The sequence below is a fragment of the Erpetoichthys calabaricus genome, chromosome 3 (assembly GCF_900747795.2).
Source record: "Erpetoichthys calabaricus chromosome 3, fErpCal1.3, whole genome shotgun sequence".
Classification (NCBI taxonomy): Eukaryota; Metazoa; Chordata; class Cladistia; order Polypteriformes; family Polypteridae; genus Erpetoichthys; species Erpetoichthys calabaricus.
In genome coordinates this window covers 61,495,074-61,512,056 of record NC_041396.2, presented here as the reverse complement: position 1 = coordinate 61,512,056, position 16,983 = coordinate 61,495,074, and the positions used below count along the sequence as shown (strand labels likewise).

General features: G+C 37.8%; 1 protein-coding gene across 1 annotated transcript in view; it reads left to right on the top strand.

Annotated features, from left to right (window-relative positions):
- The window catches only part of greb1 (growth regulating estrogen receptor binding 1), a 226,762-nt gene that overhangs the window by 189,414 nt on the left and 20,365 nt on the right, over positions 1–16,983 (top strand). The window contains exons 24-27 of the mRNA XM_051924903.1: positions 1,725–1,861; positions 2,244–2,405; positions 12,681–12,885; positions 15,037–15,211. Of these exons, the coding sequence (XP_051780863.1) occupies positions 1,725–1,861; positions 2,244–2,405; positions 12,681–12,885; positions 15,037–15,211 (679 nt within the window). The remainder of the gene's footprint in view (positions 1–1,724; positions 1,862–2,243; positions 2,406–12,680; positions 12,886–15,036; positions 15,212–16,983) is intronic.

Here is a 16,983-nt window from a genome sequence, read left to right as displayed (position 1 = left end):
AGTGGGATCTGCCCCCTGGTTGCTTCACTTGCCAACCCCTGGGGGCTTAACAGCTCAAAGGCCATCGGGACAACCCTCCTTTAGAGAAAGCAATTGTACAGTATTTAAAGAGGTGGTATATAGAAGAGTATGCGGGGGGCAAGAGGAAGACGGTTTGGTCCTTAGTTGTTATAGATAGAAAATCAGTTACCTGAGTATTTCACTACTATTTTAAATACCAGAGAATAATAAAACATAGTAAAAAGTAAAAGTAAAAAAGTAAAACATAATAAAAAGTAAATAAAAAATGAAATTACATTAATGCCTCATGTAAAACTATATTATGAATGACTTTATCCTCTAACTTACATTCTAGAAATGTTGCTTTTTTGCATTTCTGTTCACATATTGCTGAGGATATTTTTCTCTTTCTCATTTATTGGACGATTCTCTTTGTTCTTGATTTTTATTATATGCAGCTCTTTTTTGTTCAGTTTCTTTTTTTCAACGTTCATTATCAACTCTTGTTGCTCTTTTTCTAAAATTTGACGTTCTTGAATAGATAATTTGCTTTTTCAGTCTTGCCATTATAACCAACTGTGTTGATGGGTGAGTTAGCAGTACTGAGAGTATCACAGGGAAGTAAGGAGAAGGGATGTGGCTGTATGAGTAATTATTGGGCGAGTGGTATGGAGGGGAATGGTCAAGGCTGAATAACGTGGACACGACGGAAAACTTTTCTAATATAATAAAGAAGTAAAGATCATGTAATTTACCTGGTACAGTTTCAGTGAGAAGAGGTGGTGTGACAGAAACTAACATAAAACACTCCTGCTGCTTCTACGGGTAGTAGTATCAGGTTTTTGGTGTCTGGTACACTGTATTAATCACCGAGGGGAAATTGTCTTTTTGTTTGACCTTTGGGGGTTTTGCTGTAAGGATTACCATTAGACTATCAAAAAAGGAATATATACAAAATATACACAAAGTAAATTCTCTGAAGATAAAATTTTAAATAGCAAACTAATCCATAATTAAAGCTGAAAAGAATGTTTCCCTGTTCTAAGGAAGATGAGTTTGAAAACCAGAATTTTTGAAATTTACAAAATTTGTACAGCACACCCTATTCAAGATATCTCAATGAAACCGTAATTGAACTTTCCTTTAAGAATAAGTGTGCTGAATTTCAACAAAATCAGTAGACTGCTGATTTTCCATTAAATGCAAACACATCCTTTCTGTTACCAAACTAATACCATATAGACATACTGAAAAAAATAGATAACAAATATAATTCTAAGAAGACATATTATTAAAACAGAAAACACACATAATAAACAAACAAAAAAATGCTATAGCAAAAATACAGCATTTATAAATTTCTTATATATTTAAATTTCATATTTGCATACTATTGCTCCTTTCTGAATGCAGAACAATAGAATAAAAAAGAACATTCAAATAAACAGTGAAATCAATTAAATGTAAAATGATTCCCTGATTTTGAAACTTGTTTGGAAAAATAAAAACTCTGCAGTCGGAACAGATCCCCATAATTAAACATGACCTCTCCTGCCTTGGAGAGCCTTAGCCAAGAATATGGAACAAAAGTCTGCTGAATACTCTTAAATGTTTGAGGCACTTGACCCAACTGGCCTACACAAAAAGATCCAGATTTTGTGGTATTATCAGTTTCACCTCTTGCTTGGCTAACTCATAACTGTATTTTAATGATTTTTTTTCAGAAGGTCCCAAAAGGCAAGAAGAAGTTTTTTTACGTTGTCGAACCACAAGAATGAGATTGTCAAAATATGCGGCTTACAACACATATCACCACTGTGAACAGTGTCACCAGTACATGGGCTTCAATCCCAGATACCAGGTATTCTGAAAGGGGGCTCATATTGTTCAGTAGACATGTCATTTTACAGCATTACTGTACATGGGCAACACCAATATCTTAATAGTTTAACCTAATATAGGTGTTGTAATATTAGCTGTAAAGTAAATGAAAGTCAGAAATCAAAAAGTAAAAGCATACATATGGTAAAACAGTACAGCAGAATATTTTAGTATTCTTTTTGTAAAAGCTGATAAATTAGTTGGGTCACTTTGAAAAATGTGCCTCTATTGTAGCAGTAATTAAAATGTTTTTCATTATTAAAGACAGACTAAAACTTGACAGTTAGCCTCAGTGGTTAACTAATTAATTTACCTCTTTGACTTTGTTATCATTAGTCATTTAATGTTTCATTTTCTTTCAGCTCTATGAATCTACTCTTCATGCCTTCACATTCTCTTACTCCATGTTGGGAGAAGAGATTCAACTTTACTTTATCATTCCCAAATCCAAGGAGCACCATTTCATCTTTAATCAGCCAGGAGATCAGCTGGAGAGCATGAGGTTGCCCCTCACCTTGGACAGGGTAAATAGCATTGCACCACTTGCTTAATGAGGAGTACTACAGATATAATGATTACCTATAAAATGCCATTTGAATGACATGTTATTTTTATTGTAAATCGGCAAACAAGCTTTAAACAGACTCTGAACAACCACTTTGTTAGGATTTATTATCCTTACCGCATAGCTGATGGCTCAACCATTAGTAACATCTTTTGTTACAAAAATTCCATTTTAAGTAAGAAGATTTGTGTACCTTTTGGATGCAGTCAAAGCAGAGTAAGCAAAAGTAACCATTTAACACTAGAATTACCAGAGTCTATGAAAAAACTTGTAGATCCGGCCCACCTTAAAACCATTCGCAGCTCTCTTTTGTCTTCTAAATGTGCCGATTAAGACTAGCCAGCAAGCAGCCGGCTATTCCATCCCCCACCGTCGCAGAACGTTCACTAGGTTTTCCCAGCTCATGCCTTGTTTGATTATCTGGGAGTGGAAATAATAGGTGTGCGCTTATTCAGTGCTGCAGTATCAACGCATATGTTGATCTTTTTTTCTTTCAGTAATAGCGCCAACATAAATCCACACCCGATCTGACGCTGTTCGTTTTCAAATAATATTGCATTAGTGCGATGATGTTTTCACATATATTGTCTCTTTCTTTCAGGTGTGTAATAGGAACCACAGCATAGAGAGAAGCGTGTACATTGTAACAGGTACTCACGTTGTAAATGTAGGAAAGACTATCCTTGCATGTGTGTGAACAGTTAACATTTGAATCTGATGATTGCATATAGCGCTGAACTTACTGCTCTGTGCTATTCTGTCCTCTGCATGTCCTGGAGTACAAAAGAAACAGCATACAGCAACATGTGGGGACTGGCAAGATCGGGAAAAAAAAATATGCATTCACTGATTACAAAATGCAAGATGTTATGCGAATGAATATGAATAATATGAATAATGTTGCATCCGTGCCACATTCCGAAATGTACTATACAGGTCATAAAACGAATAATTCCAAATATCATATATACCTACGTCTGTGTTTTTTTGTTGTTTTGACATCATACACCATAAGGTGCACTCTAATTCAGCGTAAGCAGGAACACTCAATAAAACCGAATAAAAAAAATCAAGTGACGGTGACATACGAAGAAGGCAGATTCGCCAGCGTTTGTGTGTCAGCTTTTATCCCTCCAGATGAGAGAATGTCCAGTTCCATTGTCTCAAAACACCACTCACATCTCCAGTTATTCCGTTTCAAATAAAAAATAACAGCGTCAGATCCCTGGGGGGTGGGGGGACGGTGGTATGTATCGTGATCGTAAATTAGAGAGAATAAAAGTAAAAAAAAAAACAGTAACTTTTACAAGTCCTATAAATGCACACCATGTGTTACAGACGCAAACCAAATGTATGTGTGTACTGTATAATATTAACAAAAAGAGGAGCTCACTACTGAAAACGGCAAATATAGGAGTGAGTGGGGATCAAACCGGGGACTCTCGATTACAAGTCAGCAAATCTTACCGCTATGCCACGGAAGCTATTGTATCAGTCTTGAACCTTTTGTGAAAGTGTTTTTACTTGATCTTTGGACTTCAGGCTTCATACATTATATAGTTTATGCCTACATTTTGTCATTTACTACTAAAATATGAAAAACGTTTCTGTTTTAAAAATGTGTTTACACAGATTGTTGTAGAAATGGAACACACATGAACTGTGTGTGTTCCAAATAGCGATCTATTATTTCCATTCTAAAACTCCAGCAGTTCAGTCACTCCCAGATAATCAAACAAGGCATGAGCTGGAAAAACTTAGTGAACGTTCTGCGACGGTGGGGGATGGAATAGCCGGCTGCTTGCTGGCTCGTCTTAATCGGCACATTTAGAAGACAAAAGAGAGCTGTGAATGGTTTTAAGGTGGGCCGGATCTACGAGTTTTTTCGTAGACTCTGGTAATTCTAGTGTTAAAAGGGTTTGGGTGCAACACAGTAGTGGTCACAGGAGGCACTGGCATGAGTCAGTTAGGAACAGCAGCCCTGTTGTCACTGGTATATTGAGAATGTACTACTAGCTGAATAACATCTAACCAACAATGGTCATGTGGTGAGAAAAGGGCCATAGAAGGCTAACAGAAATTGGGCAGAGTAACACCTGGGCTACAGTCAAACTTATGAATGCAATGGTGGCATCAAAAAGACAAATCAGACCGTATCATTTATCATATCTTTCTGCTGCAGATGCATTGAAGGACAAGATGTGTTTTCAGTGGCAGTGGCATAGGTAATATGAACATGGTCAAACATTATGTGTTTTTACCAATTAATTCTCTAAAACATCATATTAGATTTGATAGCTATTCTTTCCTAATATCAAAACAGTTTAAATATTAGGTAATAACTATCAGAAGTAAATATAAAGATCTCCTCTAATATAATTTTGAAAGTACTAACGATAAAATTAAACAAGATGTTAACAGATGGCACACCCTCCAGCTCACCTCAGCAGGGACAATTACTACTTTAAAAATAAACATCCTTACTAAGCTGCTATGTCTATTCCAGAGTATCCCTATTCATTTAAGAAATTAAACTTAATTATAACATCATTAATCTGGAATTTGAAACAGCCGCACATTCAAAAGGTGACTCTGCAAAGATCTAAAGCAGAAGTTGGCAATGCACTACCTAACCTCCATCCATTCATTCATTATCCAACCCGGTATATCCTAACTACAGGGTGACGGGGACTACCTAACCTTCAACACAATAAAACCTTGGTAATTGGTAGAAATTAATTAATTTATATCCACAAGTGTCTTGCATTTGAAAACAAATCCTGCGGTAGATCTTCTTTGTATGCCCTGATTTCTGCTCCATTCAATACTGTTGTCAATTTACCAGCAATCCAGTTAACTAATTATTTAAAATAAGCAATCAATGCAAGATACAGTTCAAGGTAGGAAAGCTATTATCCGTTACTCCTAGCATACAGCAACATGTGGGGACTGGCAAGATCGGGGAAAAAAACACGCAGTCACTGATTACAAACCACAAGATGTTATGCGAATGAATATGAATAATATGAATAATGTTGCATCCGTGCCACAAAGTTTTCCGAAATGTACTATACAGGTCATAAAACGAAAAATTCCAAATATCATATATATGTACGTCTGTGTTTTTTTGACATCATACACCATAAGGTGCACACTAATTCAGCATGAGCAGGAACACTCAATAAAACTGAATAAAAAAAAATCAAGTGACGGTGAGATACAAAGAAGGCAGATTCGCCAGCGTTTGTGTGTCAGCTTTTATCCCTCCAGATGAGAGAATGTCCAGTTCCATTGTCTCAAAACACCACTCACATCTCCAGTTATTCCGTTTCAAATAAAAAATAACAGCGTCAGATCCCTGGGATTTGGGAGGTAGTATGTATCGTGATCATGATTTAGAGACAATAAAAGTAAAAAAAACGGTAACTTTTACAAGTCTTATAAATGCACACCGTGTGTTACAGACGCAAACCAAATGTATGTGTGTACTGTATAATATTAACAAAAGGAGCAGCTCACTACTGAAAACGGCAAATATAGGAGTGAGTGGGGATCAAACCGGGGACTCTCGATTACAAGTTTATTTAAATGTAGTTTATGCCTACATTTTGTCATTTACTACTAAAATATGAAAAACGTTTCTGTTTTAAAAATGTGTTTACACAGATGACTGTAGAAACGGAACACACATGAAATGCATGTGTTCCAAATAGCGATCTATTATTTCCACTCTAAAACTCCAGCACTTCAGTCACTCCCAGATAATCAAACAAGGCATGACCTGGGAAAACTTAGTGAACATTCTGCGACGGTGGGAGATGGAAGAGCCGGCTGCTTGCTGCTCGTGTTAATCAGCACATTTAGAAGACAAAGGAGAGGTGAGAACAGTTTTAAGGTGGGCCGGATCTACGAGTTTTTTCGTAGACTGGTAATTCTAGTGTTAAGAGGAATTGTCAACAGCAATGCAGTTCAGTTAATGAGTCCCTGACAACAACAATGAGGGAGACTGTACATAGTTCACTAATTTATTTTTTTCCTGGACCATCCTTACTTCTCTCCCGAATTGAGCCTCCCAACTCAACAAACTCTTGTTTTCTTGGTTAACCACATTCTCTGACAAACATGTTTTCCTTTCCTTTACCCGCAAAGAAGTCACTACAATATGTTACATACAGCATGCACTGATGTCAATTTTTTTTAAAGACTTCCTGTAATGTAGTGTTACTTTCATATATTGATTGTATCAACTATATAAATTAAAGAGGATCGTAGCTGCTATCCTGCAGTTAAAATGGGAATGGAACCCAAAAAAGAAAAAAAATTAAAAGAAGATGCCATGCCACACTGCCGTAAAGACATTTTTTGTTTCAGAATGATGCCAAAGATAAGACAGATATACAGCTTTTCATGCACCAATTCTACTACTCTGCTCACTTTTTAAAGCCACACAGGTGTCAGGCCTGGCCATATTTCCGCCAGCTTGTCACAGCCTTGCATGAAGCTTTTGTCTTTTTGGCTGAATTGATTGTTGTACATTGAAAGATGACATATTTGCATTATTAAAACATGTAAGTTCAAAAACAAAAATCTTTGTCAAGACTGCAGCAAAACAACAAAGCTAAATATCACTGGCTTTATAGAGGGCGAGGAGGAGGTTGGGAGCATGTGCTGATAGCACGTTGCCGCACCCACCACACAACAAAACACCTGAGGCCTCATGTATAAACGGTGCGTACGCACAGAAATGTTGTGTACTACCGTTTCCACACTCAAATCGCGATGTATAAAACCTAAACTTGGCGTAAAGCCACGCACATTTCCACGGTAACACATACCTTGGCATTAGCAATTTCTCCGCTCGGTTTTGCAGACTGGCGGCATCCAGCGTCAAACTAGTGGTACTGTTCCTGCGTGGACACCCTTTCTTTCTTAGCTCCACATTCCTGATGCGGCTTTATAAATACACTGAAACTAACTGCATATTGTTTATTAGTGTAACGCATCTGATTGTAATTAACCTGCAGCAATATAATGGTCCAGGGAATAGCCATAGTATTCCAAATACCATAACTGCTTTAGCGTTGTAACTCTCACTGCATCTTCTTCTTCTTTCAGCTGCTCCCGTTAAGGGTTGCCACAGCAGATCATCTTTTTCCATATTACTCTCACTGTACCACTCGGAGTATTTATATCACTGTATCTGAGTGAGGAGTCACAGCAGCAGCTGATCGGAAAGAGAAATATTGGTATACAGCATGAAGCAGACGCTGCCTGAGCCATGGCAAAAAACACTTTAGAGACTTCCCAGTACAGACTTCGCGGTTTAGAAAAGGTTTCATCCCAAGAACTATAAATGCACTCAATCAGTCCATCAAGTGCTCCTTGTAGAACTATTTACTTATAAGTACAATTACCTCACTGTAAACTTGCACTACAGTTATAATATTGCACAACCTGCGCCACTTTTAAAAAAGCGCGTATTTACATATGATGACGATATTCATTTTTAAGATGAAATGCAGCAAAATATGTTGATTATATTATACAGATAAAACTTTAACTTCATTTAAATAATCTGTATTGTTAATAATTAAACATGTGAGGACACGGTGCCGCAGCGCTAGCTAGTTCAGGGATTGTTCCTGCATTGCGTTGTATTCTTGCTGGTGCTGACGCGACACTGGAATGCTAGACGGATAGAATAATTAAACATGTATTACAAAGATATTTCAATGTTCCTTAAAAGTTTTGAAGAATCGGCGTTTTAAGCTTACAGATGGCTTCATGTCTATATAGCTGATTGTGTGGCGATCAGGTTTTTGGAGAAAGAAAAGTAAGGACAGGAATTGGAGGTTAGTACGTTTGAAAGAGACAGTACTTCTGTAATAAATTATTTCATTGAAGGTCGCGCATGGTGATGCAAGCCTCTTGCGTGAGATATGAACAAGCACTGCGCCACCGTGTTCCCATGTTTAATAACATGCTTTCATTCCTATCATCATGAAAAAGATATCACGTATACATCTCAGTATTTTAATTATTCAGAGAGCTGTAATATCACGAATGTAATGGATTATGTGTCCTGTCGGAGAAAGAGAAAGCCCGTTTAAGAAGCAGGTAGTGATTCACACATGTAGAGCACATAGAAGATCAAATACAGAACAAAGCATTTAATGTGCCACTTTAGTTACAATGGGATTTGAGAAACTAGTAAATTAAACGATTTTAAGATGAAGTTTATGATGTTCTACTTTGTGAACTTGAGCATTCAAGTTTCTCCGACACTCTGTCACTCGATCAACTTCCTTTTGTTGATTATACCACTGTTTAAACCAACGAATAGTACGTTTTTCCTTTGCCTCCACTTGGTATTCACTGAAATTCTTATATTTCCCCCCGTGTTTTTCCCATTGTCTTTTCACAGAAGGCTATTTATATTGATTTGCATATTCAACGAGGCGTAATTCTGGGAGGAGTTGAGGCGGGACAGAAGGCGCGTGCACGTGCATTACTTTTCACGCTGATCGGGATTTATGTAGTGGAAGAACGTGAAAGTTTGCGTGCGTACAGATTCCTGCATCTGGATTTTTCTGTGCGTACGCACATTCTCGCTTTTGTTCTTACGCCATGTTATAGTGTGAGTTCTACGCACGACGTTATACATGAGGCCCCTGGACTGGAACCCGAGTGCAGCGGGTGACACCTCAGCACCATACTGAAACAGATGAATCTTGGTAAATCCTACTAAGTCACACTATCTAGGTATTTGTTGGTAGTATAACTGGTACAGAAACATGAAGTACCAATACATTGCAGGAACACAGCAGGCATAAATTACTAAAGAAAGAAAAATCAATAACAAATCAGTATTTGCAACCATATTAAATTATAAGCAAAGAAACCTATAACAATACAGTATATCAGAGAGAAAACGCGACAGGTAGTACAAGTATCTGAATAACAAATGTTGCTAACTCAAACTGATTAATAGTTCTTGCACTTACATAATATAGTCTTAATCAGGGGTACGGGAGCTAAAGGGCAGGGGTTTGTCAATAATCCCATGAGAAATCAGTGCTGCTGAGGTGTCAACAGTGCAGGTTGGTGGTCATGTAATAATGGTGTTGCGTGTGTTTTTGTGGTGCATATTAAATTCCTCAATGTAACTAGAGCAACACTTCAATGCTATGCCATATTAGCCAGTTGTTTTTAATCAGGTGTGTGATAAGAAGGATCAAATTATTGGGAACAGATGTCTAAGTGCAGCTAATTTGTAGTAATTTTGTCCGCAAATTAAATGTGAAATGCACCAGTTTGGACAGCTAATTGTGTTTATACTTTGATGAATTCAGGATGTTCTGAGGGTACTTGAGGGGAAAATTTGCTATTAGACTTAATAAAATGGTCCCTCCGTGTGGAACTAGGATTGATTTAATTTGTCAGGCATTATTTATTGTTTAGATGATCTGATATGATGATTTTAAATGTAAGCATTGGCAAGGTGGTTCAATGGGTAGCACTGCAAAGTAATTAATCTAGCATCCTGGGTCTGAATTCAGTGCCTGATTGTGAAATATATATATATATATATAGATATAACAAAGTCGCCGCCAGAACGGGAAGACACCCATGAAAGCACGCACACCAAAACAAGACACCCATGAAAGCACGCAGGAAGGGGCGTGGATTCACTAAGCCGCCGACAAGTAGGAAGGAGCCACGCCCACCAACTCTAAGACCATTGGATACGACGACAACTCGCAGAGCCACGCCCATCAACTCGGACGGGACGCCTCAGAAAAAACGGCGTCATTTATGTTCGTCTGTGCAACAGTACACATGGACCTCTGAGCCACGTTGACTTTTCGGTTACGACGCACGACCGCGCGCACCATCGCAAACTGTTTTAAAAGCTACATACAGCAATTTGCATCTGTAACAAATATGCGTCTTCTTACATGGTCCTGCAGGAACACGGAAGACATTTCCCCGCCCATGACCAGGCAGTGTGTATGCTTCGAGAACGAGGGTGGACGCGGCAGGACCATCTAAAAAGGGGCTGTGTATCAATATATATATAATTCACTAAGCCGCCACCAGAGCAAGCAAGACACCTATGAAAGCACGCACCGCTTTGAAAGCAGTCAACTCACAAAGCCCAGCCCACCAACTGGAGCACGTGTCTACCCACGCTCTCAAGGCATTCACGGTGCCTGCTCATGTGCCCGGACGAAACAACTCACTTTCATCTTTGCTACAGTGCACATGCACCACTGAGCGACGTTGACTTTTCATTATTCTTTTCGGTTTTAGCTGCATTTCCATATATAATCCACCAAGTCGTCCGACCGTGGGATACAAACGACAGAGCACCGCCCAAGAACTCGAACCACTAGAGAGACACGCCCACCAACTCTAAGAGCACCAACTCTAATACGCCTGCCCGCCTGATTGTTACCAGCGTTCACCGCAATGTACTGGAGTGTAAAACCATCACAACTATCAGACGCTGTCTATATCTAAGAACATATATAGATACTCATTTTCCCCTGCACGCGTCCACCCATGCTCTCAAGGCATTCACAGTGCCTGCTCATGTGCTCGAACACAACAACTCGCCACACACAAATCTTGCTTAATTTGACTCAACACGGGAAACCTCACCCTGCCCGGACACAGAGAAGATTGACAGATTCATAGCTCTTTCTCGATTCTGTGCATGGTGTTGCATGGCCGTACTTAGTTGGTGGAGCCATCTAAGTCTGGTTAGTCTGGTTAATTCTGAAAACGAATGAGACTCCCTCCTGCTTAATAGTTACGCGATCACCAAGCGGTAGGCGTCCAACTTCTTACAGGAACAAGTGGCTTTCAGCCACGTGAGATTGACCATTAACAGTTATGTGATGTCCGGTACTACACGCGCGCTACACTGAATGGATGAACGCGTGTCTACCCGGCGCCGACAGGTGTGGGTAAGCCGTTAAACCCCATTCGTAATGGGCACTGGGGCTTGCAATTGTTCCCCATGAACGAGGAATACCCACGGAGTGCGGGTCATACGCTCCCTCTGAATACGTCCCTGCCTTGTGTACGCACCCCACCCCCCTCCTACTACCATGGTCGGGTGACTTGGATTATATATAGAAAAGCAGCCGGAACCGCAAAGAACAATGAAAGGACAACGTGGCTCAGAGGTGCACAGACGACAGCGACTCAGGTGAGGAGTTGGGGGCAGCAAGTCTTTGATACGCTGCAACAAAATGATGAAAGAACGGGCACATTTTTTGTGCAAGATTTAATATGCACAAGCGGTAACACTGCAAAACCAGCCCAAACCTGAAAAGATGGCTGGCAAAAAGTGGCTGACAAATTAAACGCGTGTGCATTGTACTTACTGAACGCAGCGTTACGGATTTTGCAAATGTTCATTTTTTTCCCTCTGCTTAAAAAACATTTAAAAAGCGGCGTGATTACGTGGCATATACTATGCCGTGGGTTGGTATGCACCGTGTAAAACAGTTTGTTTGTCGCGGATAATATAAGAATATTAATACTTCATTACATTGATATACCGGTATTTTCAGTATTGAAAGTGCTACCCACACAGGGAGGAACCGGGAAGCGAACCCCAAATCTTCCACAGTCTCCTTACTGTAAAGCGGTGACACTACCACTGCGCTACAAGGCAGAGAATGCAGTTAAAGAATTCACCACGCTCGATTTTATTTTCACTTCTGTTTGGACAACTGTTTCGTTCAGGAAGTGTTCACCCATCAATACATAATTATGCGGCGTATGCTACGCCGCGGGTTGGCTAGTATGTAGAGTTTTGGAATTTTTTTGTGTGCATGAGTTTTCCTCTGGGTTCTCCAGTTCTCCTCCCATATCACCAAAAACATGCTAGACGGATTGCCTGGTGATTCCAAATTTGTTCAATGTGACTACGGGGGTGTGTGTGAATAGGTCATGCAACTGCTGCCCTTTCCAGAGCTTTTTCTTATACTGTGTTCAGTGTTGCTCCAGCCTCCCTTTCATGGTAAATAAAGTTATGCATGTTGGGGAATATTATACATTATATTAGTATAAAATAAATTTGACTAATTTTGTTGGTACTGGTAAGTTAGTATTTGATGAAAAGTAACTGCAGTGATTTATATAATGAAGTATCTATCTATCTATCTATCTATTTGAACATGATTGTGCATCTTTAACCTGGAAACTTTTTTAAAATTAGAATCCCGATGCCATAAAGAGCCCCATTTTTACTCCAACAACTGGAAGACATGAACATGGCCTTTTTAACCTTTATCATGCAATGGATGGAGCCAACCATTTACACATTCTGGTTGTTAAGGAATACGAGATGGCAGTGTATAAAAAATACTGGCCAAACCACATTATGCTTGTTCTTCCAAGTATCTTCAATGGCGCAGGAGTGGGTATGTAATTTAAATATGTACATTTTTCTTTAATAAGATTATGAAGTTTTAAATATCTTCATCAATTAATGACTAATAAAATCTCTGTTGTACTATATTTTTGTTTAATTGGGTAAGAGTTTTATAGCGTAAAAAAAATAAAAGAAGATTATAAAGCATGATCCAATCATACTCTGGTATGTTAGTTTGCTGTGGCCCTACATTTCTATGAATCTCAGCATGATTGATCTTATTTGTTAAATGATTTGTGATGCATATAGTATATTGTTGGTTAACTCCAAGGAAAGTCATTTATTTATTCAAAACATTAGTTTGTAAGCATAATGAGATAATGTGAGGTATTAAGGATCTTTTGTTATTTATATTTTACTGTCTTGCCAGTGACATCATTTGTGCCTTTTAAAGAAACCTTACAGTGTCATGTGTTGCTATGACCACCTCAGAAGAATATGCTTGTGCTATCAGTTTACCATCTACTATACCTTTACCTAAGGGGATACCGTATTTGCTGTCAAACCTAAACCATAAGGAATTATACATTTAACAGAATTTAGCAAGCAATTTCATCAGACCTTCCAGTAGCCCTATTTGTTGCTGACATTTTCTTTGCTATAAAATATTAGCTTTAAGTTTGTTTATAATCTGTTCTTTTCTCTTTTCAAAGTTAAAACCATTCCACACAACTAGCATTTACTTTTTGAACTAATCAATTCATTGCTTGGCTTAACATTTTTTTTTTTTTTTTTTTATGTTTTTTTTTTAATAACCCCACATCAAATACAGTTGAGCTTTTTTGTTTTATTTTCATTTGGATCTGTATAAAATAAATACAATTTTAAAATTAGTAAGTGGTAATACAATCTACCCGTACACTTTCTCTTTCTATCATATTCTTTTCCAAATATTTACAAAACATACCTATTTAAAATGTCAACCATGTCTGTAGGACAGAGTTCCTTCTAATGTTTGAGTTGAGTTTGCTAAACAATGTCCTTGTTTCCAGAGGCAGCATATAGCATTTTTATCTGGATAAGAGGGCAAATATGCAGCAGATTGTGCCTGGGATGTCTCCAGGGTCATCTCTAGAGGAACTTTTAAGGTGGGAGCCAGGAGGCTTTTTTTCTGGAATAAGAATTGCAGCCCTTTGAAAAAGAACAGAACCTGAAGGCCCTGGTTAAATCATTCATATTTAGGATCTTGACATATCACATTTTAGATAGATTGAGTCGACAAAGATGTGAGCAATAAACAGTTTTATTTTGAGTTAAACCATGCTTTTTTACAAATTGAGAAAAGGTATATTTCCTTCAGGGCTAATATATTTATTTGAAAAACTGATAGAAAAGTTCCATAACCAATTATCTAGATTATCTATTGGTGCACTCCTCTTTAAGCACCATTACAACTAGAAAGGATATTTTTTTTGTAGAAAACTTTTTTAAACACTAATGGGAAAGCAGACACATGCAGAATTAATGCAGAAAAACCCTTCTAGAAAGAGACTAGACAACTTTATTCCTGAGTCAATGATATGAATTTAGTTGATCACAAGATACTCAAATCACTTTTTTTTTTTTTGCAAATTGAAACTGAGTTTTATACATCATTACTACGGCCTGGTGCTAATTAGTGCAAAAATACTCAGTCACAGCCAACAACCAAGATACCAAATAGAATGAAAACCAAAAATTACTGTTGGATGTCTTCAACAGGTATGTGTAATCCTGTTAAACTCCCTCTGCTGTCTAGGATGACATTCATGTTAAGATAAGGTCCTCTTCTTTACTAGAGATTAGAAAACACACAGGCTTCGAGTTCTCCAGTCCCAAGCACTCAGCAGATGATAACTTTGTGGAAGTTGCCTCTGGCCACATGTTTTGCTTCACCAGCATGTATCACATCATAAGCTTTTGATTAAGTAAAACCATATGGGCACACAGACACATAGATACTTGTCCATTTATTATGGTGTATATAGATAGATAGATTGATTGATCAGCTGGAATGGTCTGATTATGAAAAAATAAGCAAAGAAACATACTGAAATGATAAATATAACAGCAAATGTAAAACAGTATTTATTGCACAGTGACAAATACTACTGATTCTTAATTTCCATTAATATTTTGACCTCCGTGTTGTATTTTCAAGGTGCAGCTCATTTTTTGATTAAGGAACTGTCTTACCATAACTTGGAACTGGAACGCAATCGGCAGGAGGAACTAGGGATTAAGCCACAAGACATATGGCCATTCATCATTCTTGCAGACGATTCCTGTGTTATGTGGAACATGATGGATGTTGAAGTGGGCGAAGAAAATATAAGGTAGTTCTCTCTTTTCCTCTTGAAAATATATTGTCTGCATAGAGGTATGAGAGGAAAAAAAATCTGCTTAATTCATTATTGGTATTATTGAGAAAGCAGGAAGTTATACAGAAAGCAAATTTCGAAATACAGATATCTAATCTGATAATGTATTTATTTATTAAAAAGCAAAAGTACATTGATAAAGATGATTAAATAGAATTGTTTCAAGTAAATTGCAAATTATTTTCATAGGGACTCCAATGATAGATTTGAATGAGAGCTGTGGTAATCTGAAACAAATTACAATGTCATTAAATTGAAACAGACAATGAGATAAAGAAATGTAGCTGTTTACCAGCCTAACAATTCTGACAGGTTGAATGATCTACTTTCATTTATTTATTATGTTTTTACTCCCTAACTGATAAAAGTAATTTTTATTAAGTAAAATAAATAAATAAAATTTACTGAGGAATAGGTTTATTTACAGAGTGGTGTCTGTGTTACACAGCATCTTTGGCAGTCCTATTGATATTTCTTATACAGTATAATAGTGATCACTTCATGTTATGGTCTTATTTGCTCTGCACTTTTTACACATGTTTGTTGAAGCTCATAAACAGTGTATGTTTTGTGTAGCAAAAGACAAACCAATATAACTTTAAAACCTTCAAATAAGCTATCTACTAAAACTAGACACTTATTAAACTCTTAATAGTTCTTGCAGCTAAAACTAATGCTGAAACTGATACATTTTTCTGAATCAAGTCAAGCATTTCAAGTTTGCATAGTCAATGTATTTAATTTTTATGGACATATACAGTGGAACCTCGGGCCCGAAGTAATTTCCCCCATAGGATTGTATGCAAATTAATTAATCCGTTCCGGACCATACGAGCTGTATGTAAATATATATATATTTTTTTTAACTCTTTTAGGGCTATTTTTTTTTTTGTTTCTTTTCTCCCAGGGCTGAATATTTTTCCAAAAACTAACATTTTTAAAAAAGAACACAAAGCAATTGTTTAACACATCAAATCAACAAAAAATATTTACTTTTGACAAATGTTACTGTCTTGCATGTTGTATGAGCCTGCATACTCTATGATTTCACATACATATCACATACATTTTACACAGCAAAGTCTGATCTCGCTCAAAGCAACCAATTTCAGTCATTGCCACATTGCACTCCTTACAATATGTGTTGCTTTGATGCCTATTTTTCAATTGTCTGTTGCTGCACTTTCTAACATATATTGTTAGTGTGTACTGTAGAGAGACAAGTCACCCATTTGCCATCGTGCCATGCCACTGCCACCAAGTTTTCTGCCTGCATGAAAACCGTATTGTCACCTCTTTTCATCTTCTGAAACTTTATGAACTTTATGTATGGCATTATAGCCTGGCTCACCCCATGGGATTTGCTTCTGTTTATTACAGAAGTGAATAAAACTTTGCAGCAGCACGTACCTAAGCCACCAGGGGACAAAACACGTTTGGACCAATGCTCCCTGAAGTTATATCACCAGTTCTGTCCCATCTCTATTTGTAATGCCACAGTGCGCTTCATCTCGTCTTTCGTTGTGGGTTTCCACTTTGAAAAACGAGAATGCGATGCAAACGCAGCCCGCGATTCAAAAAAAATCTCTGCCTACCTGTTTGTCTCGTCTGACAGTAGCTGAAAAGCAGCATCAGGAGAGAGCAGCCTGAAGTACAGCAGCTGGTGATCTGTCGTGTCCAACAGCAAGCCATGCTGTCTTGTAAACTCCGGTAGCCAGATCGGCTCT